Genomic DNA, 27,500 nt, shown 5'->3' with positions numbered 1-27,500 from the left:
TGGCTTTATGAGCAGGTGCACCGTCCTGCTGAAACACTCGTGCACCTGTGAGCTCGAAGGACTCAGGTAAATGATCACAAAGAAGCTCCAGATAAAAGTCCTGATTCACTCTGCAGTTCTTGGGAAGCACAACAAGCTTCCCCAAACCTTTACCAGAGAAACAAGCCCATACCATAAGTGAATCAGGGTGTTTAACTGTGCTCTCCACGTAATGGGGGTCAAGCGGGTCACTACCTCTGCGCCAGTACACGCGTGCTCCTCAGTTACAGGTAACACTAAATGTTGCCTCATCAGAGCACAACACTGACAACCATTGGTCCTCACCCCAGTTAAGGTACTTGTTAGCAAAGGCAAGCCTACAAAGTCACTGGCTGCTAGAGAGAAGAGGCTTTCTCACAGGCCTCTGACTTGTGTAACCAAGTTCATGGACTCTTTGAGACACCGTGCGCACAGAATCCTCACCAAACACTTCCTGGTTGCTCTCCTTAATTTTCCTTGCACTTACACGAGGATTAGACTCCACTGCACATTTTAAAACATTAACAGATCTCGGGGAAGTTTTCCTGGGCCTACCAGACCGCGGTTTCTTTATGGGAACATCACCAGTATTTTCCACTCGAAAACTGGCGCACCACGTACACACTGTCAATCGAGCCACACCAACCAATTCACTAATTTCCTTCGCGGTATGGCCTGCCTTCCATTAGAGCAATGATCTGTGATATAATTTCACTCGAAAGTTCACGGGTAGGGGCCATAACAAAGTGGCGAAAGCCAAACACTGCAGGACACTAGGTAAAAAATGGCGCAAGAAGAGAGGGAGACGCGGCGGAGTTCCTCTCTCTCACGCAGCCCGTAGGCAACTGAGGCGAGAGCCAACCAGCGCACTGTAAGGCATCAAGCTCCCGTGACGTCATGTTAGCTCCCCAAACATCTCGCTCAATTTTTAGTACCAAAAACAGGAGATTCTTTTTTTACCAAAAGTATTGCCACCCTGCCATAGGCGCTCGATACTTCTGACGACCACTATATATATATATCTATATATATATATATATATATCCATCCGTCCATCCATCCATCCATCCATCCATCATCTAATCCCACGTTGCTGCATGAGGAGCGTAGGAGCCCAGGGCTAGGCAAGTTAGTCCTGGCATTTAAGATGAGAGTGACCAGCCTCACTTATCCCTGAGTGGCATTACATGAGCAATAAACCTCAACCACCCCTTGGATATAAACCTTCACTGGCTCAGTCCAATTGGAGCACCGTTACTACCAACTTTTTTTTTTTTTTTTTTTTATGCGAGGAAGAAGGAACCAAAGGCATGAGCCCGCAAACAGTTCTCTCCAAGAGAAAAACAAAATACAATAGACAGTCAAATTCAAGATCCGATCATTTTGAGATGCCTGGACACACTGCGTTTGAAAGACTGGAGATCATAGGCAGCAGGAAATACAGACAGAGGGAGACAGTTCCAGAGCTGACTTGTTGCATATATGAAAGACTGGGAGTAATGGTTAACTCTTGCATTAGAGAGTTGGACAGAAAAGGGATGAGAGTTTGCTGCCAGATGGGTGCTATGCGCTCGTTGTAGAGGTGGAGGAATGCAAGCAGACAGTTCAGAGGAGCAGTGACCATTAAAGTAGCGATAGAAAAGAGATAAAGATGCAACAATGTGGCGAAGAGACAGAGGTTGAAGGGAGTCAGTAAGAGGAGGGGAGTTAATAAGATGAAAAGCCTTTGACTCCGCCCTATTGAGAAGAGCTGTATGTGGGGAGCCTCCCCACACATGAGAGTTGTACTCCACACAGGGGCGGATAAAACCCCTGTATAGAGTCAACAATTGTGCAGGGGTAAAGAAAGAGCGGAGTCGGCTTAGCACACCCAATCTCTTGGAAGCAGATTTTACAAGAGATGTAATATGATCTTTCCAAGATAAATCCCGAATAAATGAAACCCCAAGCATGTTCAAGGATGATGCAGGATTAAGCTGAATATTATTAAATATTACTGGGTATACCTGTGGAAGATTTTGTCGGGTTGATAGGTGTAAGAACTGAGTCTTAGATGCATTAAAAACAACCATATTATTTTTACCCCAGTCAGAGATACAAGCCAAGTCAGACATTAGGTATGCTATAGCCTCATCCCTTGTTTGTTGAAGTAACTGTTGAGATGGGCGATGCGGGAACCGAATGGAAAGATGAAGGATGGAGTCATCAGCGTATGAGTGGATAGGGTTAGATGTACAGCTTAGAAGATCATTGATGAATAAAAGGAAGAGAGTTGGTGATAGGACAGGGCCCTGAGGAACACCACTGTTGATAGATCTAGGAGAAGAACGATGGCCGTCTACAACAGCGGCTATAGAATGACCAGAAAGGAAGCTAGCGATGAAGGCACAGATAGAAGGATAGAAACCATAGGAGGGCAGTTTGGAAATTAAAGATTTATGCCAGACTCGATCGAAAGCCTTTGAGATGTCAAGTGCAATGGCAAAGCTTTCGGCAAAGTCCCGAAAGGAGGATGACCAGGAGTCTGAAAGGTAGGTGAGAAGATCGCCAGTGGAGCGTCCCTGACGGAACCCGTACTGACGATCGGAAAGAAGGTTGTCATAGGAAAGATGCCTTAAAATTTTTCTATTGAGAATTGACTCAAAAACTTTTGAAATACAGGACGTTAAAGCAATTGGATGATAGTTGGAGGGTTGGGAGTGGTCACCCTTCTTTGGGACTGGCTGAATGAGAGCAAACTTCCAGCAAGAAGGAAAGGTACAAGTTGACAGACAAAGGCAAAAGAGTTTGCCTAGGCAGGGTGTAAGCACAGAAGCACAGTTCTTGAGAACAACAGGAGGGACTCTATCAGGCCCATATGCCTTGTTAGTACTGAGGCCAATGATGGCAGAAAATACATCAACTGAAGAAATTTTAATGTCAGCCATGAGGAAGTCAGAGGGGGGAAGTGATGGAGGAACAGCACCGGAATCGTCTAAGGTGGAATTGGAGGAGAAAGTCTGTGTGAAGAGACCTACTTTATCAGTAGAAGAAATAGCTACAGAACCATCAGAGTAGAAAAGAGGAGGGAAGGATGATGAGGTAAAGTTGTTAGAAAGATTTTTGGCAAGGTGCCAGAAGGAGCGGGAAGAATTCGAGTTGGAGAGTTGAGAGCATTTAGTATGGATGAAATTATTTTTAGTAGAGCGAAGAGCAGACTTAGCACGATTCCGGGCAGAAACGTAAAGATAATGTGATTCAGGGGTGGGTTGGCTCTGGTACCTTTTGTAGGCCCTCTCCTTGTTGCGGACAGCATTAGAACAAGCGTGATTAAACCAAGGTTTTCTTGCGTTAGTCAAAGGATATGAGAAAGGAATGTATGCCTTCATGCCCGAGAGAATAACCTCCGTAATGCGCAAGGCACACTCAGATGGCTCCCGGCCATGGAAGCAATAATCATTCCAGGGAAAATCAAAGAAGTACTGCCTGAGGGCCTCTCAGTCTGCGGCTCCAAAATGCCACAGACGACGTTTCCCTGGAGGGTCCACGGGCCGTACCGGAGTGATAGGACAGGTTAAGGTAATAAGGTTGTGATCAGAGGAGCCCAATGGAGAGAAAAGATTAACAGAGTAAGCAGAAGGATTAGTTGTGAGGAAGAGGTCAAGTATGTTGGAGCTCTCTCCAAGGTGGTCAGGGATACGGGTAGGGTGCTGTACAAGCTGCTCTAGGTCATTAAGGATAGAAAAGATGTAGGCTTGTTCACCAGGTGGATCCGTGAAAGGAGAGGAGAGCCAAAGGTGGTGGTGAACATTGAAATCTCCTAGAATGGAGATTTCAGAGAAAGGAGAAATGGATATAATGTGTTCCATCTTAGAAGTAAGATAGTCAAAGAGTTTCTGATAGTCAGTAGAATTAGGGGATAAGTAAACAGCACAGATATATTTAGTCAGATAATGACAGGAAAGCCGAAGCCAGAGTGTAGAGAATTCAGAAGAATCGAGTTCAGGAACACGAGAGCAAGATAAGTCGTTGCGTATATATACACAACAGCCACCTTTGGCTTTGAAATGAGTATAGAGAAAGTAGGAGGATACAGAAAAGGGTTTGCTGTCAGCTGCCTCAGACAGCTGAGTCTCCGTTAGAAAAAGAAGGTGAGGTTTAGAGGAGGAGAGGTGGTGCTCAACAGAGCGAAAGTTAGAGGAAGGGCCGCGAATGTTGCAGAAATGAAGAAGAAGGGAGTTAGACAGTGATTCTAGGCACCTCGAGTCGTCACCGGGAGAGGGGCGGATGGTGGGGGCATTTATGGTCCCCCCCCCCGGGGACTCCGAGGCTTGGTGAATAGACGCCATTTTTGTTGAATTTTGAATAGAAAGTGTAGTGTGTACTGTGCATGTAGTTTGGTGTAGATAGTTAGAGAAATTTGTACTGGAGAGCATGCTGGCCTACTCTCTGTGTAACTGACACACTGAAAAAGTTCAGCAAAGGGGGATGATCAGGAACTAGTCCTGAGGGCTGATGAAACGGGAGCTCCAGCACTCCCTGTCATCAGCTTTCCATCCACCTCGGGAGTACTTCCCTGCTCGACTGGTGCTACAGGCGCAAAAATTTGGTTATATGGTTAACAGTCAGCGTAGTAAATGGTTTCCTGGTTTAAAGGAAACCATTTTTCTTGTCACTCAGTGTAGAGTCACCCAGAAGCAGAAGGAAGAGGACAGAATGAAGGAAAAAAAAACACAAGAGGGAGTGTAAAGTCACCGGCAGGCAGAAGAAAGAGGAAAGAATGAAGGAAAGAAAGACAGAAGGGGATGGATGGAAAGAAGGATGGAGGAGAGGGAAGGGTAGACACGTGAGAGCAGCACTACATCAAGTGAGTGGATGGTGAGTGCCCCCACCTACCGAAATATACATCTATATAGATAGATAGATATATATATATATACATATGTCTATCCATCTATCTATCTGTCTGTCTATCTCTATATCTATCTATCTATTTATCTATCTATCTATATATAAATATATATATATATATATATATATATATATATATATATATATATATATATACATATATATATATATATATATATATATATATATATATATATATATATATATATATATATATATATATATATATATATATATATATATATATATATTTATATATATATATATATATATATATATATATATATATATATATATATATATATATATATATATATACATATAGATATACATATACATATACACTCAACCCCCTGCTATCGTGCATTCAGCTGTCGTGGTTATCTGCTATCGCGCACACATCAGATGCACAACCATACATGCTATCATGCACCCCAAGATTGCTATCACATGTCGCGTTTGAAGCGCCCGGGTTGTGAACGCTACACTGGATTGGTGCAACTCATCCGCCTACGCCACAGAGCACCCCCGCTGGTGATTGGCTGACGCTCCCCAACCGCACCGCTGCTTCGATTGAATGCGCGTTAGCTCTCTGCCGACAGTGAAAGAGAAATTTCTTACACTTTTTCTTTTTTCTAATGTGTGACAGACCGCACAAAAAACCACCCACCATCGCCAACGATACCACGGGCATTTGGAATTCATCTGAATGGATTCCTGCCGAGGATACAACGGGCAAAACAGTTTTCCCAAATCCAGGCGACTCGACAGAGAATATATCGTACTATAGCATTGAACATATAGCCTAACACTGAATACTTGTTAGTATTTTAGAATAAATATCAATCGTTTTGAAACCCTTTTAAAGAGTTAATATTTCCTATACCGAGAAAACCGTGATGTCAATAAAGTAATCACGTGTTTACAACTGAGACGGGGCTCTGACAACAGTGTGAGAAGCATGTCCTTTGCTGAGGATACAAGGAACGTGTGTGATAGCGTCCAAGTTTTGTTCCACTTAAATCTTCCCCGGCCATTCCTGATACGGGGTACCGTGTGATACCCCCTTTAGCTGTGGACACTAAAGAAATCATGGAGAGAGCCAAAGAGACCTGACAGCGACTAAGCCACTCCCAAGCCTTGGAACCCTTCAAACCACCCAAGCCTTCCTTAATCCTTATAAAAAGTTTGATGGCTTTTTATGTTGTTTATTCATTATAGTGTTATTATTAATATAACAATGCTTTATTTCATGTTGGAGGAGAAATTGGCTGGAAATCGTAGGCTTAAAGTGGTTAAAAGTTAGAAAAATGAGCCACCGTAAAACCAATTAGAAATTTTCCCATTGATTGTTCAGTTCAGCTGTCGCGAACTCGGCTATGACGCGCGTTTGCTGTAACCAGTTAGGCGCGATAGCAGAGAGTTGAGTGTATGATATATATATATATATATATATATATATATATATATATATATATATATATATATATATATATATATATATATATATATATATATATATATATATATATATATATATATATGTATATATATATATATATATATATATATATATATATATATATATATGTATATATATATCTATTGCCAGACGCCTCAATCCCGTTTGGGGTGGCCACAAACAAATCGCCTCCAAGTCGCCCTGTCCCCTGCCATTTCACTGCCCTGCTCCCAACTCACACGCCCCTCGCTCAGATACCTCTCCACCCCATCCCTCCAACTCATACTCGGCCTCCCCCTCCCTCTTCCCCCCTCCACCTCACTCACATACACTCACTTCGTCAGTCTTTCACCCTCCATCCTCTCCACATGGCCAAACCACCTCAGTGTGTTCCTCATAATGCTTCCTATCACATCCACATCCACACCACAATGCTTCTTTATATCCTCATTCGTCAGCCTGTCTCTCCATGTGACTCCACAGGCTCCTCTTAAATAACTCATTTCCACTGCTCTCACTCTTGACTTGTGTCCTTCCAACAACGTCCAAGCTTCACTTCCATACGTTAGAGTTGGTATCACAATACTGTCATGTAGTAACTTTTTCACTTCCATGCTCACTTCCCTGTTTCTTATTACTGCTTTCAAAGAACCAGCAACCTTTCTTCCCTGCTGTACCCTTTCAAGCACTTCACCCTCCAAACCTCCATCCTTACTCATCACACTACCCAAGAACTTAAACGTACTCACATTTTCCAATTCTTCACCATCCAACCTCGCTGTACATTCACTGACTTCACCTCTCTCAAAGACCATCACATTACTCTTCCCTACATTCACCTTTAGATTCCGTTTCTTACACACTCTCCCAAACTCATCCTCCAAGCCTTGCAGCTCCCCTTCGTCTTCACTCAACAACACAGTATCATCTGCAAACAACAGTACAGGGAGTTTCCAAACACTATCCTCTCTCACCAGGGCCACTCCAACATCCACTACCCTACCTTGTACCTCTTTTATTACCCCATCCATGTACAGATTGAACAACCATGGAGACATGACACATCCCTGTTTCAACCCAATTTTCAAAGAGAAAAATTCACTAAGTTCACCATCCACATGCACTGCAGCCTTCGCACCATCGTACATACTCTTCACAGCATTGAACAACTTCCCATCTACTCCATATATTCTTAACACTTTCCACAATCCTTGTCTATCCACACTGTCATATGCTTTCTCCAAATCCATGAAAGCCGCATACAACTTCTTTCCCTTCTCTAGAAACCTTTCCACTAAAAATCTAAGAATGAATATCTGATCTACACAACCCCTTCCCTTCCTAAAGCCTCCCTGCTCTTCTCGAACTAATTTCTCTGTTCTTTCTTTAACTCTGTCAATAAGTATCCTACCATACACTTTTCCTAGTATACTAAGAAGACAAATGCCCGTATGATTACCACACACTTCTTTTTCCCCTTTTCCTTTGTACAAGGGAATAATTATACCTGACATCCAATCCTCCGGGACTCTACCTTCCTCCCAGGCCAATCTGCACATCTTCCACGTCCATTCTGCTACTATCTCTCCCCCATGCTTCAGCATTTCACCACACACTCCATCAATTCCTGGGGCTTTCCCCGATTTAACTTTCTTCTTTGCTTCCACAACTTCTATCCTACTGATTTCTTCCTGTCTTCTCACCTCCCTCCTTCTCCCAGCCATTCCCCAGCCACTTATACTCGCATTACTTCCATCCTCTATGTTCAATAATTCCTTAAAGTGTTCTCTCCATCTGCTCACTTTTTCTCCCTTCTCCACTAGTAATCTACCATTTTTATCTTTCACTCCCCTGCTAACTTCACTTCCACCCTGTCTTACTCTTTTCACCTCTTTCCAGAACATTTTCTCACAGTCCCTCCACTTTACACTCAAATTCCTTCCAAATTCCTCATTCGCTCTCTTCTTACTCTCTCCTACTAATCTTTTCACCTCTCTCTTTCTTTCTACATATAACTCTCTTCCACCTCTCAACTTCTTCCACGCCCCTATTTCTCATCCATTCATTGTATGCTTTCTTCTTTTGTGCCACAGCCTGTCTCACCTCTTCAGTCCACCACACTGTTCCTTGCACCCCCCTCTGTCTTCTCTTCCTTCCACACACCACATCACATGCTGCACATATTTCTTCTGTAAATATCCTACACACACCTTCCATGTCTCCCATCTGCTCCAATTCATATTTGCCCAATCATTCCTCCACTTCTCTCTTATACTCTGCCTTTTTCTCATCCTCTTGTAACCTTTCCACTCTCCTTGCAACTACTCCTTTCTCTCGTCTTTCCCTTCTTCTATTCCTCCATCTTACTTGAATCCTAATTCTGGCCACCACCAAGTAGTGGTCAGAAAGTCCACTCCCTCAACCTCTATACACTCTTGCATCCATTACACATCTTCGCATCCTTTCATCCACACACACATAATCAATCATTGGCTTCCTTTCATTCAGTTCACCACCCACCCTTCTCATCACTCACGATGTATACCTGTGGATCATTTTATGCCTGAAGAGGGTATTGGCTTGTTCAATTCCTCTTGCAAAGAGCTGCAAGAGGAATTGAATAAGCTTCATTAATGGAGTAATAAATGGTAAATGGAATTCAGTGTGGACAATTGTCATGTAATTAAATTTGGCAAAAGTGAGACAAGACCAGATTGGGATTATAAGTTAGGAAGATCAACCCTACAGATATCAGAGAGAGAGAAGGACCTAGGAGTAATTATCAGTAACAGACTGCTGTAACTCTAGATGACCATATGCATGAGAAGGTACGTAACATGTATACTTTGCGTGCTCATATGAGAACAGCATTCACATATATAAATGAAGACATGTTGAGAAAGATAATAACATCATTCTTCAGACCAACCCTGGAATCCTCATCTCAAAAAACACATAGATAAGATTGAAAAATACAAAGGGCAGCTACAGATGGATACCAAGGGTAAGAGATCTAAACTACGAAGAAAGACTAAAAAAAATTGAATCTACCAACACTACAGGAGAGAAGAAATAGAGGAGACATGATTATGCTATATAAATGCATCTCAGGGGAAGAAAAAATAGACATAAATGAATATATAACCTATGAGAAGCATCAGGAAGAGGACACAGCAAAAAACTACATAAAAAGAGAGGCGATAAAGATGTAAGGAAATTCAGTTTCTGAAATAGGGGAATTGATCAGTGGAATGCACTACCGAATGAAGTAGTGTGTGGCAAAACTATTCACAAATTTAAAGATATTTATGATAAAAATGGTGTAATATGCGGGATAGTACGAGTTTGACTCATTCCTGTAAAGATACAGTTAGGTAGGTAAGGTAAGAACACACACACACACACACACACGCACGCACGCACTTTTTGGATCATGGGGAACTAATCACCCAGTCAACGACAAAAGGAGACCAGCCTACTGTGATTATGTGAATGAATACATGAGTTGTGGTCCCATCTGATATTAGTGAAAAAAATGCAGGTTTCAGTCGTAAAAGAGTACAAGACACAGGGGAAGTATAAAGTTTTTGTAGGTTGCATAATGGTGGAAAGGGATTGTTCATTGTTTATATCTGGTGGCGGTGAATTTGCGGGCTTCTCCAATGAAAATAAGGGAAAAGGAAGTACTAATCTGAACCAAACAACAGTACCAAGAGTGGAGGAAATGGTGGGGAGAAATATCCAGGAGTTAAAGAAGATATAGTCAGTAATTAGAGAGTTGCAGGAACGGACCTTAGAACAGGAGAAAGAGATTAAGGTAATGCAGAGCAAGTTGCAAAGTGTCTGCACACACAGTGCTGAACAAGAAGACAAGTTACAGAATTAAAAATTAGTAACGAATCTTCCTCAAATAAAATAAAACAGCTCAAGTGGGAAAATAAGAGGTTGAAAGAAGAAAGAGACAGGATGAAAAGTGAGCTAGATGAATATGAATCAGAATCAAGGATGCAAGATGAACACATTTAGGAAATCAATGAGCAGTAAGAAAATTCAGGAGGAAGGAAATATAAATTTGAAAGAGATTATAGATCAGCAAAGCTAGGAAAAGATGGAGAAGGAAGTGGTTAGGGTACTAAGTAAAGAATTTTTTATCTGGGATGTAGCAGACAAGAAAATATGCGTGATTATTTTGGGAGTAAAAGAAAAATGTATGGCAGTAAGATCAGAAAGGGAAAGAAAAGAACTGAGTAAGGCTAAAGAGATAGTATCAGTAGTTTTAGAGGGTAGCAACGAAGCTGAAGAAGAGATTGAAGAAGTGTTTAGGAAAGTACGAGGAAGGAGGGGCGAGGCCACTTAAAGTTTAAGTCTTGGGTAATGGTAAATGAAATCATCAACAGAACATGGAAATTATCAGACAAAGAAAGGTTCAAAAAGTTTGGATAAGGAGAGATGCAATTTAGGAAGAAAGAGCTAAATCAAAGGAGTTAGTAAAGGAAGCAAAGGTAAAAAACGAACAGAGAATGGAGGAAGGAAAGACAGTGTTCTATTGATGAGTTATGGATCAGAAATTGAGGAAGTGGTCCTGAAGGAGAGAGGGAGAAAAGAGGGAATAAAGAACAACAAAAAAAGTTGTAAAGTAGCATATACTAATGCTGATGGCTTAATATCGGTTAGAAATCAACGATTTCTTGAGGGCACATAAATGAGATATTATGTTTTTTTTAGAGACCAAGTTAAGAGAGGATATTGATATCCACATGGGAGATGGTAAATACAAGCTGTGGAGAAGAGACAGACAGGAAAAAATGGGAAAGGAGTAACGATAGCGGTGAAGTACAACATAAATGTGGCAAATGTGGAACTGGGAGAGGGTAGGGCTGAAGTGATCAATATAAAATTAGAAATTGGAGAGAATGGTAAGAGAATAATCGCAGTAGTATATATTCCCCCGAAGACAAGGGCATGGAATGGCGATGAATACCAGAGGATATTGTCAGACATGGTAGATATCTACAGAAAGTGATTGAGAAAAGCAACAACATAATTCTGATGGGTGATTTTAATTGTAAAGAGATGAACTGGGAGGAATGGGACTCAGGAGGTGGTGAAGAGTCATGGGTCACTATATTGTTAAATATAGCAATGAATAATGTAATGACCCAGTGGGTCAAAGAAGAGACAAGATTCAGAAGTGATAACACACCAGGAAGACTAGATTTGCTGCTAACCAAAGAACCTGATGTAATTGAATCTTTGAAATAATTGTGTCCTGTAGGAGAAAGTGATCACATGGTCATTGAGTTCCAGATGATAAAAGGGGAATGTGGTGCCAAGAGATGAGCTTTATAGGCAGGGAAGATACATCTTTGAGAAAGCAAACTGTACAGAACTAAGGAAATTTTTTGAAAATGTGGACTGGAGAAAATTAAGAGAAACGAGAGATGCAGAGAAGGTGGGATATCTTTCTAGACCTCTATAATTCGGGAGGGGAAAATATGTGTTAAGAGTAAGTGGGAAAGAAAACAGGAGAAAGGAGTGGTTTAACAGAAGGTGTATGATAGCAAAAAAAGAGAAGGACATAGTGTGAAACAACTGGAAGAAGAGAGGTAATAATTCAACAAATGAAGAACATAGAAGAACTAGAAATGAATTGACAACAATACGTAGAAAGGAAGAAAGAAACTTTGAATATGATATAATTGACAAATGTAAGGAAGAACCAAAATTGTTTTATAGATTTATTAATGGCAAATTGAAACAGAAGGAAGGAATCACCAGACTGAAATTAGGAGAGGTCTATAAAGATGTGCAATGCAAACTGAAATAATGAACAAATGTTTCCAATCGGTTTTTACTAAAGAAAGGGATTTTGTGGAGGGGGAGGGAGTGACTAGAAATGTAGTGTTAAAAGGTATAAAAGTGGAAGTGCCGAAAATGTATAAATTACTGGAAACTCAAGATGTAAGGAAAGCCCCAGGACTGGATGGAGTCTCAGATTGGGTACTGAAGGAATGCAGAGAACAAATGGCAGATAAGATTCACGGTTTAATTGTGTGTTCTCTGGAAGAAGGGAAAATGCTTTGGGAATGGAAGAGGGCCAGTGTGGTGCCAATTTATAAGGGAGGAAAGACGGAAGAACTCCTGAATTATAGACCAGTGTCCTGGACCAGCATGGTCTCAAAATTGTGCAAGAGAATCCTGAAAGACAGATGGATAAAATATTGTATCTGGAGGAGATGAACATTTTGGCTGAAAGTCAGTTTGGATTCAGAAGTGGAAGGTCGTGTGTTTCCAACTTGTTGAGCTTTTACTCAAGAGCAATTGACGTGCTACAGGAGAGAGACAGTTGGGTGGATTGTGTGTATTCAAATTTCGAGAAAGCATTTGACAAGGTACCCCACAAGCAACTAATATGGAAATTGGAGCACATAGGAGGAGGGACACTGTAAAATACTGCAGGAGGGCCTGGATAGGATTCATGATTGGAGCCGGGTGTGTGAAATGAAATTCAACGCAAAAAAATGTAAAATATTTGAAATGGGTAAAAGTACCAAGAGGCCATCACTGAGTTGTTTGATGGGTAATGAACCAATCACAAAAGCAAGAGAAGAGAAAGGTTTGGGAGTGCTGGTCCAGGATAGTTTGTCACATGAAAAACACATTAACAAGACAGTTAGAGAGACGTATAATCTCTTGACTAACATAAGAGTAGCTTTTCATGACATGGATGAGATGATGAAAAAATTGATAGTGGCCATGATCTGCCTCAGGTTGGAATATGCAGCAGTAGTGTGGTCCCCACACAAAAAGAAAAATATAAACAAGATCGAGAGAATACGAAGAACAGCAACCAAGATGGTCCCAAGTCTGGCAGATCTGTTGTACAGAGAGAGGCTGGAAAAGTTGAATCTGCCTTCCTTAGAAGAAAGGAGAGAGAGGGACAACATGATTGCAGTGTTTGTGGCCATGATGGAAGTAGATAAAATTGACAGAAAAGATCTGTTTGTATGGGATGGGAGAGTAATAAGAGGACATGGAATGAAACTGAAAAAGCCAAGTTGCTTGAAGGATTTCAAGAAATATAGTTTTCCATATAGGTGCATAGACCTATGGAATAGCCTGGACAAAGAGATCATCCAATTTTAAAAATTAAATGTATTCAAAACAAAATTTGATTTACCGAGAAACAAAGACAGGACCCCATGAGTTTAGCTCAGTTCCTGTATATCACAACTAGGTAAATATAACTAGGTAAACACACACACACACACACACACACACACACACACACCTTTATAGGCAGGGAAGGTACAACTTTGGGAACGCAAACTTTACAGGATTCAGAAAATTCAAAGAAACGAGAGATACAGAGGACGTGCGATATCTTTTTAGACTTCTGTAGTCGGGAGTGGAAAAATATGTGCCAAGAGTAAGGGGAAAAGAAAACAGGAAAAAGGAGTGTTTTTAATAGAAGGTGTATGATAAGAAGGGAGGTGAGAAGACAGGAAGAAATCAGTAGGATAGAAGTTGTGGAAGCAATGAAGAAAGTTAAATTGGGGAAAGCCCCAGGAATTGATGGAGTGTGTGGTGAAATGCTGAAGCATGGGGAGAGATAATAGTAGAATAGATGTGGAAGATGTGCAGATTGGCCTGGGAGGAAGGTAGAGTCCTGGAGGATTGGAAGTCAGGTATAATTATTCCCTTGTACAAAGGAAAAGGGGAAAAAGAAGTGTGTGGTAATCATAGGGGCATTTGTCTTCTTAGTATAATAGGAAAAGTGTATGGTAGGATGCTTATTGACAGAGTTAGAGACAAAACAGAGGAATAAGTTGGAGAAGAACAGGGAGGCTTTATGAAGGGAAGTGGTTGTGTAGATCAGATATTCAATCTTAGATCTTTAGTGAAAGTTTCTAGAGAAGGGAAAGAAGTTGTATGCGGCTGTCATGAATTTGGAGAACGCATATGACAGGGTCGATAGACAAGGATCGTGGAAAGAATTAAGAATATATGGAGTAGATGGGAAGTTGTTGAATGCTGTGAAGAGTATGTATGATGGTGCTAAGGCTGCAATGCGTGTGGATGGTGAACTAAGTGAATTTTTCTCTTTGAAAGTTAGGTTGAAACAGGGATGTGTCATGTCTCCATGGTTGTTCAATCTGTACATGGATGGGGTAATAAAAGAGGTACAAGGTAGGGTAGTGGATGTTGGAGTGGCCCTGGTGAGAGAGGGTAGTGTTTGGAAACTCCCTGTACTGTTGTTTGCAGATGATACTGTGTTGTTGAGTGAAGACAAAGGGGAGCTGCAAGGCTTGGTGGATGAGTTTGGGAGAGTGTGTAAGAAACGGAATCTAAAGGTGAATGTAGGGAAGAGTAAAGTGATGGTCTTTGAGAGAGGTGAAGTCAGCGAATGTAGAGCGAGGTTGGATGGTGAGGAATTGGAAAATGTGAGTACGTTTAAGTATTTGGGTAGTGTGATGAGTAAGGATGGAGGTTTGGAGGGTGAAGTGCTTGAAAGGGTACAGCAGGGAAGAAAGGTTGCTGGTTCTTTGAAAGCAGTGATAAGAAACAGGGAAGTGAGCATGGAAGTGAAAAAGTTACTACATGACAGTATTGTGATACCAACTCTAACGTATTGAAGTGAAGCATGGACATTGTTGGAAGGCCACAAGTCAAGAGTGAGAGCAGTGGAAATGAGTTATTTAAGAGGAGCCTGTGGAGTCACATGGAGAGATAGGCTGACAAATGAGGATATAAAGGAGCATTGTGGTGTGGATGTGGATGTGATAGGAAGCGTTAGGAGGAATACACTGAGGTGGTTTGGCCATGTGGAGAGGATGGAGGGTGAGAGACTGATGAGGAGAGTGTATGTGAGTGAGGTGGAGGGGGGGGAGAGGGAGAGGGAGGCTGAGGATGAGATGGAGGGATGGGATGGAGAGGTATATGAGAGAGGGGGGTGTGAGTTGGGAGCAGGGCAGTGAAATAACGGTGGACAGGGCGACGTGGAGGCGATTTGTTTGTGGCCACCCTGAAAGGGATTGAGGCGTCTGGCAATAGATAGATAGATAGTATGATGACAAAAAAAGAGAGACACAGAATGGAACAACTGGAGAAAGAGGGGTAATAACAGAACAAAGGAAGAATATAAAAGAACTAGATATGAATATACAAGAAAAATACAGAGGGAGAAAGAAACTTTGAAAAAGGTATAATAGACAAATGTAAGGATGAATGCAAACCGTTTTATTGACTTGTCAATGGCAAACTGCAACAAAAGGAAGGAATTACCAAACTGAAAGTAGAAGGAGAGGTCTATAAAGATGCAGTAATGCAAGCTGAAACAATGAACAAATGTTTCCAGTCGGTTTTCACTGATGAAAAGGAGTTTGTGGAAGGGGAGGGAGTGACTAGAAATGTAGTGATAAAAGATATAAAAGTGGAAGTACAGGGAGTGTATAAATTACTGGAACCTCATTATGTAAGGAAAGCCCCAGGATCAGATGGAATCCCTAATTGGGTACTGAAGGAATGCAGAGAACAACTGGCGGATAAGATTCGCAATTTAATTGTGTGTTCTCTGGAAGAGGGAAAAGTGCCTCAAAAATGGAAGAGGGCAAATGTGGTACCAATTTATAAGGGAGGAAACAGGGAAGAACCCCTGAATTATAGACCAGTGTCCCTAACCAGCATGGTCGCAAAATTGTGCGAGAGAATCCTGAAAGATAGATGGATAAAATATCTGGAAGAGATGAATATTTTGGCTGATGGTCAGTTTGAATTCAGAAGTGGGTCATATGTTTCCAACTTTTTGAGCTTTTACTCAAGAGTAATTGACATGCTACAGGAGAGAGACGGTTTGGTGGATTGTGTGTATTTAGATTTGGAGAAGGCCTTCGACAAGGTACCCCATAAGAGACTAATGTGGAAACTAGAGCATATGGGAGGGCTGAAGGGAAACCTCCTGGAATGGAGTTGGCGCTAGTAATGTTCCTGATTTACTTAACCCTTTAACCGCGGGTTTGATTTGCTTTTTCTTCCAGCACCCGCGGGCATATTTGCGCTCCGTCACACTCTCTAAAAATATTTGCCAAAAATCAGTTATTAGTCCTAGGATATTAAAATCACATATGCTTATGGCACATACCTTCAGCTTTGTCCTGGGTTGTTTGTTGAGCCTTCGTCGAGTACGTCGAGTAGGACTTGTGGAGACATCTGAAGTTGGGTAACGAAGTCTCCACTTTACACTTCCCGACAACCCGTAATATGATTACCACAGCCTGATATTATCACTAGAAACACTATTCTGTGATTCTCAAATAGTTTGGAATCCATATTCCAAAAAAAAAAACACTGTGAAAGCAATGAAAATTATGAGGGCATATGACCTTCCCACTTGCGCTAGTTCGCTGCTGGTGTTGTCATTTGTTATTCATAAAAACACTCACAGTTTATATTTCTGTTACTATATAACACTTATATATATCTACAGTCTTTATCCATAAGTTTCCTTCAGTAATAGTAGTTTACTGTCACTGTAGGCATTCAATTTCTTTCAGTAAAATACGTAGCATTCACTTTCTCGTCCTGTATACTAGCATTGAGAGTGAATGTCACTTTCACCTTCACTCTCATAACTCATAGTATTCATACATGCTAGAGTGAAACTTTCACTTTCATTACTCCTAGTATATATACTCGTATTCTTATAATACTACTCATTTACATTTCTATTTACGTTCTCTATTTTATTTACATTATTTACATTTCTATTTTATTTACACTGTGTTATGCACTGTCACTTGAAGTAACTTATAAAACTATTTTCCACTGTTCACTTATATTTACATTCATTGCTTTACTTGCTGTTTACACATTATTTACACATTATTTACAATTCCACTTGCACTGTTTTACTCAACAGAAAGATCGTAGTCACTCTCTTTCAATTGTCAGCCCTTTACCTCTTTCCACATGAGGTTTAGTAGGGGGTAAAGGTCACAGGGCCCTTTGCATGGGGCTAAAAAGTGGCTGAAGTTAGCAGGAGCAAACAGACGTACCTTCACCATGGAAGATGACAGTGAACTGATAGGGGTGGGCCGGGGTGGCCTACCTTTGGAAATGCATTACTGCCAACGTCAGCCTCTTGACAGCAGCTAATATATAGCAGTGAAATGATTGGCAGGAAATCTAGACAATACATTATAAATTAGGTAGTTCCAGGTGAATGTAAATATCACTTAGGCTTCTCCCTTCCCTCCTTATATATATTTTTAGTACGAGAATAGATTATACGGCATATTTCAAGGGGAAATAAACAGCGAAAATTAGCGAACGAGTGCACGTGAGGTGTTGTCAGGTGATAATTAGCCAATTCCAGGTGTATGGCACTCTCACTTACTTTATTTCTTTTTGGTATATATGGTATAAGAATAGGGCATAGAGCCTATTTCAATGGATGAAATCAGTGGAAAATTCCAGGGAAGATTTACGTAGCGTAGCACGGCCGGGGAGGCGAGAGGAGAGGGTAATGGAGGGAAGGTAGGGAGGGGAGTCAAGAACCTGGAGAAATGGCTAAATTGTCAACAATGGATGGGAGTACAGATGAGATAGGAGTGCTGACTAGTGTTGGACATTGGCAATACTGATAGATGATACAAGCTACCACTTGAAAGCCCGGGGGAATTCAAAATAACACAGAATCGCAAAAGTGACGCACCGCGGTATGATCTCTTGCTCCCAAGCGTCATGAAAGTGACGCCCTGCGGTTAAGGGGTTAAATGATAGGGCAGATGGAGTGAACAGTTATGCAAGTCTGTTTGCTGATGATGCAAAGATCTTGAGGAAGGTAGAGGTTGAGGAGGACTGTAAAATGCTGCAGGAGGATCTGGATAGGATTCATGATTGGAGCCAGATGTGGGAAATGAAATTCAACACAAAGAAATGTAAAATATTGGAAATGGGTAAAAGTGCCCAGAGGCCATCACTGAATTATTTGATGGTAATGAACCAGTCACAAAAGAGAGAGAAGAGAAAGATTTGGAAGGGCTGGTCCAGGATAGTTTGTCACCAGAAAAACATATTAACAAGACAGTTAGAGAGACATATAAAGTCTTGACTAACATTTGAGTAGCATTTCATTACATGGATGAGGAGATGATGAAAAAATTGATAGTGGCCATGATCCACCCCAGGTCAGAATATGCAGTAGTAGTGTGGTCCCCACACAAAAAGAAAGATATAAACAAGATTGAGAGAATACAAAGAACAGCAATCAAGATGGTCCCCAGTCTGGCAGATCCGTCATACAGCGAGAGAGGCTGGAAAAGCTGGATTTGCCTTCCTTAGAGGAAAGAAGAGAGAGGGACGACATGATTGCAGTGTTCATGACCATGATGGGTGTAGATAAAATTGACAGAGAAGATCTGTTTGTATGGGATGAGAGAGTAACAAGAGGACACAGAATGAAATTGAAGAAGCCAAGCTGCTTCATGGATATTAAGAAATATAGTTTTCCTTATGGATGCATAGACCTGTGGAATAGCCTGGAGAAAGAGATTGTCCAGTCGAAAAACTTAAACGAGTTTAAAGGAAAATTTGACATCGAGAAACAAAGACTGGACCCCATGAGCGTGGCTCATTTCCTGTATATCACAATTAGGTAAATGCAATTAGGTAAATACACACACACACACACACAATGTTAAGAGAGATATGGCGGTAGTGTATGTTCCCCCTTAGACGAGAGCATTGAATAATGACGAATACCAGGAGATGTTGTCAGATATGGCTAGCTATTTACAAAAAATAATTGAAAAAAGCAATAATATAATTTTGCTGGGTGACTTTAACTGTAAAGAGGTGAACTGGGAGGAATGGTACTCGGGAGGCGGCGAAGATTCATGGGGCACTATGTTATTAAATATAATAATGAATAATGTGATGACGCAATGGGTCAAAGAAGAGACATGGTTTCTAGGTGAGAACACACTAGCAAGGTTAAATTTACTGTTTACCAAAGAACCCAATATAATAGAATCATTGAAATATCTCTGTCCTTTAGGAAAAAGTGTTCTTGTGGTCATTGAGTTCCAGATGATAATAGGGAACGTCGAGCCAAGAGACGAGCTTCATAGACAGGGAAGATACAACTTTGGGAAAGCAAATTTTACAGGATTGAGAAACTTTTTTGAAAATGCGGATTGGAGAAAATTCAGAGAAACAAGAGAGATACAGAGGAAGTGGGATATCTTTCTAGACCTCTATAATTTGGGAGTGGAAAAACTTGTACCAAGAGCAAAAGGGAAAGAAAACAGGAAAAAGGAGTGGTTTAATAGAAAGTGAATGATAGCAAAAAAAGAGAGAGATAAGGCATGGAACAATTGGAGAAAGAGAGGTAAGAACAAAACAAAGGAGGAATATAAAAGAATTAGAAATGAATACACAAGAATACGTAGAGAAGAAGAAAGGAATTTTGAAAAAGGTATAATAGACAAATGCAAGGATGAACCCAAACTGTTTTATAGATTGTTAATGGCAAACTGAAACAAAAGGAAGGAATCACCAAACTGAAAGTAAAAGGAGAGGTCTATAAAGATGCAGCAATGCAAGCTGAAATAATGAACAAATGTTTCCAATTGGTTTTCACTAATGAAAAAGAGTTTGTGGAAGGGGAGGGAGTGATTAGAAATGTACCGGTGATGAAAGATATAAAAGTGGAGGTACAGGAAGTGTATAAATTACTGGAAACTCAGGATGTAAGGAAAGCCTCAAGACCTGATGGAATTTCTAATTGGGTACTGAAGGAATGCAGAGAACGACTGGCGGACAAAATTCACAGTTTAATCGTGTGTTCTCTGGAAGAGGGGAAAGTGCCACAAGAATGGAAGAGGGCAAATGTGGTACCAATTTACAAGGGAGGAAACAGGGAAGAACCCCTGAATTATAGACCAGTGTCTCTAACCAGCATGGTTGCAAAATTGTGCGAGAGAATCCTGAAAGACAGATGGATAAAATATCTAGAAGAGATGAATATTTCAGCTGAATGTCAGTTTGGATTCAGAAGTGGAAGGTCATGTGTTTCTAACTTGTTGAGCTTTTACTCTAGAGCGATTGACGTGGTACAGGAGAGAGATGGTTGGGTGGATTGTGTGTACTTAGAGAAGGCCTTTGACAAGCTACCTCATAAGAGACTAATGTGGAAACTAGAATATATAGGAGGACTGAAGGGGAAATGTCTGGAATGGATGAGAGACTTTTTGAGAGACAGAGAAATGAGGACAGTAATAAAGGATAGGATATCTGGATGGAGGGTAGTAACAAGTGGAGTCCCTCAAGGCTCGGTGTTGGCGCCAGTAATGTTCCTGATTTACGTAAATGACATGGTAGATGGAGTGAACAGTAATGCAAGTCTGTTTGCTGATGATGTAAAGATCTTGAGGAAGGTAGAGGTTGAGGAGGATTGTAAAATGCTGCTGGAGGATTTGGATAGGATACACGATTGCAGCCGGACGTGGGAAATGAAATTTAATACAAAGAAATGTTAATATTGGAAATGGGTAAAAGTACCAGGAGACCATCACTGAATTATTTGTTGGGTAATGAATTAATCACAAAAATGAGAGAAGAGAAAGATTTGGAAGTGCTGGTCCAAGATAGTTTGTCACCAGAAAAGCACATTAACAAGATAGTTGGAGAGACTTATAAACTCTTGACTAACATAAGAGTAGCATTTCATTATATGGATGAGGAGATGTTGAAAAAATTGATGGTGGCCATGATCCGCCCCAGGTTAGAATATGCAGCGGTAGTGTGGTCCCCACACAAAAAGAAAGATATAAACAAGATTGAGAGAATACAAAGAACAGCAACCAAGATGGTCCCCAGTCTGGCAGACCTGTCATACAGAGAGAGGCTGGAAAAGCTGAATTTGCCTTCCTTAGAGGAAAGGAGAAAGAGGGGAGACATGATTGCAGTGTTCAGGACCATGGTGGGAGTAGATAAAACTGACAAAGAAGATCTGTTTGTATGGGATAAGAGAGCAACAAGAGGACACGGAATGAAATTGAAAAAGTCAAGCTGCTTGAAGGATATCAAGAAATATAGCTTTCCTTACAGAAGCATAGACTTATGGAATAGCCTGGACAAACGAGTTTAAAGCTAAATTTGACTTATTGAGAAATAGCGATGGAAACCCACGAGCATAGCACATTCCGTGTATATCACAATTAGGTATATTAGGTAAATACATAAATATTTGGAACGACTTAGACGAAGAGGTGGTGCATGAGAAAAACATTCATGTGTGTAAAGGTAGACTTGATAAATGTGGATTTGGAGACAGGACAACACGAGCATTGCTCAATTCCTGTATACTACAAATAGGTAAATACACACACACACACACACACACTCTCTCTCTCTCTCTCTGCATGTGGTAAGACAAAACCCTGAACTATTCTATCTATCTATAGCCCGACGCCCTAATCCCGCAAAGGGTGGCCGCAAACAAAACACCTCCAAGTCGCTCTGTCACCCACCATTTGACTACTTTCCCCGCAACTCACCCCCTCCTCCCTCATATGCCTCTCTACTCCATCCCTCCACCTCATCCTCGGTCTACCCCTCCCTCTCTCTCCCTCCACCTCACCTACATACCCCCTCTTAGTCAGTCTTTCATTCTCCATTCTCTTCTTATGTCCAAACCACCTCAGTGTATTTCTCCTAATCTTCTCAACCACATCCACATCCACCCCACAATGTTCCTTCACTTCTTCATTCGTCAACCTGTCCCTCCACATGCTCCTCTCAAGTAACTCATTTCCACTGCTCTCACTCTTGATTTGTTCCCCTCTTGCAAGGTCCACGCCTCACTTCCATACGTCAGGGTAGGGATCACAATACTATCATGCAGTGACTTCTTAACTTCCATACTCACCTCCCTATTTCTCATCACTGTTTTAAGTGTACCAACAACCTTCCTTCCCTGCTGTACCCGTTCACGCACTTCATCCCCCAAAGTTCCATCCTTACTTATCACACTACCCAAGTACTTGAATGCACTCACATTCTCCATATCCTCACCACCCAACCTCATTGCACACTCTGTGACTTCATTCCTCTCATACACCATAACTTTGCTTTTGTTTACATTAACTTCCAGATTCCTCCTCCTACACACTGTCCCAAATTCATTCACCAAACCTTGCAACTCCCATTTATCTCTACTCAACAAAACTGTATCGTCAGCAGACAGCAACACTGGAATCTTCCAAATCTCACCCTCATTCCTTAGAGCCACCCCTACATCCACTGCCCTACCTTGCATCTCCTTTACAACCCCATCCATGTATATATTAAACAGCCATGGGGACATCACACAACCCTGTTTCAGTCCCACATTGAGATCAAAGAACTCCATCAGCTCACCATCCACTCGCACTGTAGCCCTAGCTCCTTGGTACATACTCTTCACAGCACTCAACAATTTTCCCTCCACTCCATATATTCTTAATACCTTCCACATACCTTGCCTATAAACCCTGAATACTGTACATTTATGCCACAGTGATTGTGGATTCTTTGACCTCATTCCTTGGCATCTTGAAGTATCTGTTGACCTCTTCAGTCTAGGTATGTTGTGATGTGTGAATGATACACAGTACTGCATTTTTGCTACCTCCTGATAATATTTTTCAATTTTGGGAAGACCTCTTGTACTGACTAGGTAAATGAAGGCTACATCTGATGTTTCCTCCTCTAAAATGTCTCTTTAATGATGAATAAAAATGTCTGGAGTTAGCAAGAATAAAGAAAGTATGAAGAATATATGGAGTAGATGGGAAGGTGTTGAATGCTGTGAAGAGTGGGGTTAGGCTGCAGTCTGTGTGGATAGTGAGTTGAGTGACTTTTTTTGTTTGAAGGTTGGATTGAAACAGGGATGTGTCATGTCTCCATGGTTGTTCAGTCTGTATAAGGATGGGGTTGTAAGAGAGATACAAGGTTGGGCAGTGGATGTTGGAGCAGCCCTAGTGAGAGAGGGCAGTGTTTGGAAACTCCCTGTACTGTTGTTTGCGGATGATACTTGTTGTTAATTGAAGACGAAGGGGAGCTGCAAGGCTTGGTGGATGAGTTTGGGAGAGTGTGTAAGAAACAGAATATAAAGGTGAATGTAGAGAAGAGTAAAGTTATGGTCTGTGTGAGAAGTGAAGTCAGTGAATATACAGTGAGGTTGGATGAGGAGGAAATGGAAAATGTGAGTGCATTTAAGTACTTGGGTAGTGTGATGAATAAGGACGGAAGTTTTGGGATGAAGTGCTTGAAAGGGTACAACAAGAAAGAAAGGTTGCTGATTTCATGAAAGCAGTGATAAGAAACAGGGAAGTGAGCATCGAAGTGAAAAAGTTACTACATAACAGTATTGTGATACCAAATCTAATGTATGGACATGAAGTTCGGACTTTGTTGGAGGGACAGAAGTCAAGAATGAGAGCAGTGGAAATGAGCAGAGGCGCACCCAGGAATTTTCTAAGGGTGGGGCCCGTAGTGAGGTGAGGTCAGGTAGTCCGATAATTACTGGGAGGTCATATGCAGGTTTAGAGTCAGAGCTGCTGGCTCATGTGTTACTCTTTGTTTGTAATGTACTTGCCAATTTTTCATGTTTTGCTGTTATCAAAATAAATATATTTAAATTTTTAAAGGACCCAGAGAGCTAAAGGGGGCCAGGCCCCCCCCCCCCCTGGGTGCACCCCAGGAAATGAGTTATTTGAGAGGAGCATGTGGAGTCGCATAAAGAGACAGACTGACAAATGAGGAGGTGAAGGAGCATTGTGGTGTGGATCTGGATATGATAGGAAGCGTTAAGAGAAACACATTGAGGTGGTTTGGCCATGTGGAGAGGACGGAGAGTGAGAGAATGATAAGGAGAGTGTATGTGAGTGAGGTGCAGGGAGGAGCAGGCCAAGAATGAGCTGGAGGGATGGAGTGGAGAGGTGTATGAGAGAGGGGTGTGTGATCTGGGAGCAGGGCAGTGAAATGGTGGGGGACAGGGCGACATGGAGGCCAGTTGTTTATGGCCATCCCTTATGGGCTTAAGACATTTGGCAATAGATAGATAGATAGATATACTGTACATCTTTAGATTATGAGAGTTAATGATGGAGTGATGATTTGTTGGCTGTAGAAAATGTTATTTTTTGGATGGCCAAGGGAACCTTTACTGAGTGATATCATTAATACATATATTTAGTGTACAGTACATTGCCTGTTACAGTTATCTGTTGTAATGTTCTATGTAGCCCTTAGATGCAGGGATTATTTTTGTGTGGTCGTCCTCTCCCTACAAGTATTTCCCAAAATTACCCTTTTTCAAACCTTCATATCTGGGTAAGTATAGCAGTTAGGGTAACATTAAAGACCATATTACTCACCAACTCTTCTTTCGAATGAAAGCATCCCAAGGTCTGCAGGTGGTCGCATCAGTGGGTAAGGATGTGAAGATGAGTAACTTGTGGTGCTAGAAGCAAGATGTCTTCATGCATGTGCATGCAGTCCTGACTTTGGCTTCACTTTCAGTGTCATAACTCTTCACTACTAGATAAACTAGACACAGTGGTGTCCAAGGCACACCCTATGGCACTGTCACTGAGCCCTTTCTTAGTGTCCTTGGGCGGAGGCTTGGCAGGGGTGGATAAGGCAAAGGGTCCGCGTGAGGCAGGAATGGAATCAGACAAGAAGGTTTCAAAAGACGTCGTTCAGCACCTGGCTAAGTCACAGTGAAGATTGAGGTGCGCTTGCGTCAGGTAGCGGGAATCTCTCCCTACCCTTTGGTGACAAGATCAAATGGCGGCCTCTTCAAACTGTGGCAGAAATACATTTGCGGTTCTTACCGACACCTGGCGGTCTCTGTCTACCCCTTTGTGCCAGTCCATACTGACACTCGGCACATAGGGGTTAAATGGTTATTACAGTAGTGTATTATAGAGTACAGATAGAGTATTTACATGACAGTGCAGTGAATTATTGGATTATAATGATGCCTTTGCATCTATAATTTTTTATTATTACAGTATATGAACTGTTTTCTATTTGATGTAATTCCTTTTTATTTTATGAGTAGATGTCTTTTTTTCTTTTCTTTTTTTTTCTCCCCCATTATCATCATCATCATCATCATCATCTGGACCTCCTTTCCCACCCTTGGGTAGGGTGAAGAGTAGCATTGTCCAGACAGCCAAAGTTTGCCAACTTCAATGGGCCACACCTCCATTCACTCATCATTTAAGCCCTCGAAATCCTGGCTTCATGAGATAGGCCCCCCAAATTTCACCACGTTCTGTAGCTTCATGTATAGCTATCTGATACAGCTAGTCTGAACGCTGTCATGTTAAAAAGGGGTGCTGAATCCCTGGTTATGCACTTCTCTGTGCAAAATTCATCCATCCAGCATGGTCTCTTGTCAGTCCCTTAGCCTCACCAACTTCCATACCTCTCTTCCTTACACATTCATCCACCATATCCCTCCACCTTCTTGGCCTGCCTCACCTTCAAATTCGCTCAGCTATACCTTTTTCACCACTCGGTTGTCATCCATTCTCTCCACATGACCAACTATCTCAGTACACTTTCTTCGATTCTGGTGTCCAGACTTCCTCACTCCACATCTTTCATGTATCCCATTATTCTGTATCCTATCCACTCTCTGTACTCCACATACATTCCTCAGCAGTCCCATCTCCACTGCTCTTTCTCATGACTTTATATTTTCATGCCACACCATAGTCTCACATGCTTATGTTAAAGTTGGGACTAACACTCCTTCTTGTAAGGATGAAGATCAGTGAAGGAATTCTTTGGGTTTGCTTAGCTCCAGGCCTTGCTGCTCTTGATGGCACAACAGGGGATTGGATGATAGGTAGATGGAGAGGTTTTGAGGAGAATAACTGTATAACGAAGTGTATAAATAACAGTATGGATGTTGGTGAAACTAGACCCTTAGAAGAACATAGGACAAGTCACTGAAAGACAGTAGTGGGTGTAAGGATTTAGTTGATGCATTAACAGAAGACCGTGCAGCATTACGAGAAATGCTGTAAGTAAAACCATGGCTTTCATGATGATAAAAGGATGATGTAGATGACGATGATGATCATCATCATGTTTATATACAGGTATGTCAGTGCCATATTTACTGCGAGTATTTCAAGATGTACTGTACATATTACTTTGTGGCAGTATTAAAATTTAATATGCTTATATAACAGGTATGGTGAGGCAGCTGGAAGTCTGGCTGATAATACACTGCACGCTGTGGGTCAGACAGCTTTGGCAGGACACAACATCGCCTCGCTGGGAGTGAAAGGTGTGGCCAAACGGGCAGCAAAGGACACCGGCCGTGCCCTGCTGCACCACCATGAAGAGAAGAAGGGCAAGGCAATGACAGATGAGGTTGAGGTGGCAGAGGAGGTGATGGAGGGGGTGGAGGAGGGACAGGATGCAGTAGCTGATAGCCAGCAGCCAGTGAGGCCTGTTAGGGAGAAGAAAAAGCCTCCATTGTAAACCACTGATAAAGTACACCATGGCCCATATTTTTATTGGCTGAAGATGTGATGGAAGGGTTGAGGATGGAAGGGAAACTGGAATGGATATTCAAAAATCTGTGAGGTCTATTAGTTGGATGAAGAAACTTCCCATGAGTTATATACCAGGAGAACTATTAGGATATTTAACTCCTTCAGTTCAATGACTTTTATTCTTCTCATCACCAGATGATATTCAACATAGGATGAACCTCTGGTAATTAAGGGATTAATGAAGGTTATACTTTAATTTTCGATTCAAAAAGACTTTCTAAAGTTGAACACTGTACTTTGATCTGATGTCACCAAAGGGAAGCAGTAAACTAATTAATTGGATAAATAAATCCTTGGAGCAGAATATTTTGATTGCATTATTTTATTTTCTGGGCTTGGGAGGACAAACATTCTCTTGTAATATATCTCATAAACATTCTCTTGTGCTGGATTGAACATGTGAGGAGGGGTAGATTGAGATGGCTTGGGCTTGTGGAGAGGATGGAGGATGACGGTTGGATGCGGAAAGTGATGTGTGAATGTTGGGGGTAGGGTTGCGAGAGTCA

At 41.5% G+C, this 27,500-nt stretch overlaps 1 protein-coding gene across 1 annotated transcript in view; it reads left to right on the top strand.

Moving 5' to 3' along the window:
• Positions 1–26,920, top strand: part of spartin — a 556,986-nt gene extending 530,066 nt beyond the window's left edge. The window contains exon 12 of the mRNA XM_080276831.1: positions 26,626–26,920. Within this exon, the coding sequence (XP_080132957.1) occupies positions 26,626–26,920 (295 nt within the window). The remainder of the gene's footprint in view (positions 1–26,625) is intronic.
• The last annotated feature ends 580 nt before the right edge of the window (positions 26,921–27,500 follow it).

This window comes from Coenobita brevimanus, chromosome 67, assembly GCF_032717465.1.
Source record: "Coenobita brevimanus isolate Jiangsu-jjx chromosome 67, ASM3271746v2, whole genome shotgun sequence".
Classification (NCBI taxonomy): domain Eukaryota; kingdom Metazoa; phylum Arthropoda; class Malacostraca; order Decapoda; family Coenobitidae; genus Coenobita; species Coenobita brevimanus.
The sequence above is the reverse complement of the archived record's forward strand: the minus strand, read 5'-3'. Positions and strand labels throughout refer to the sequence as shown.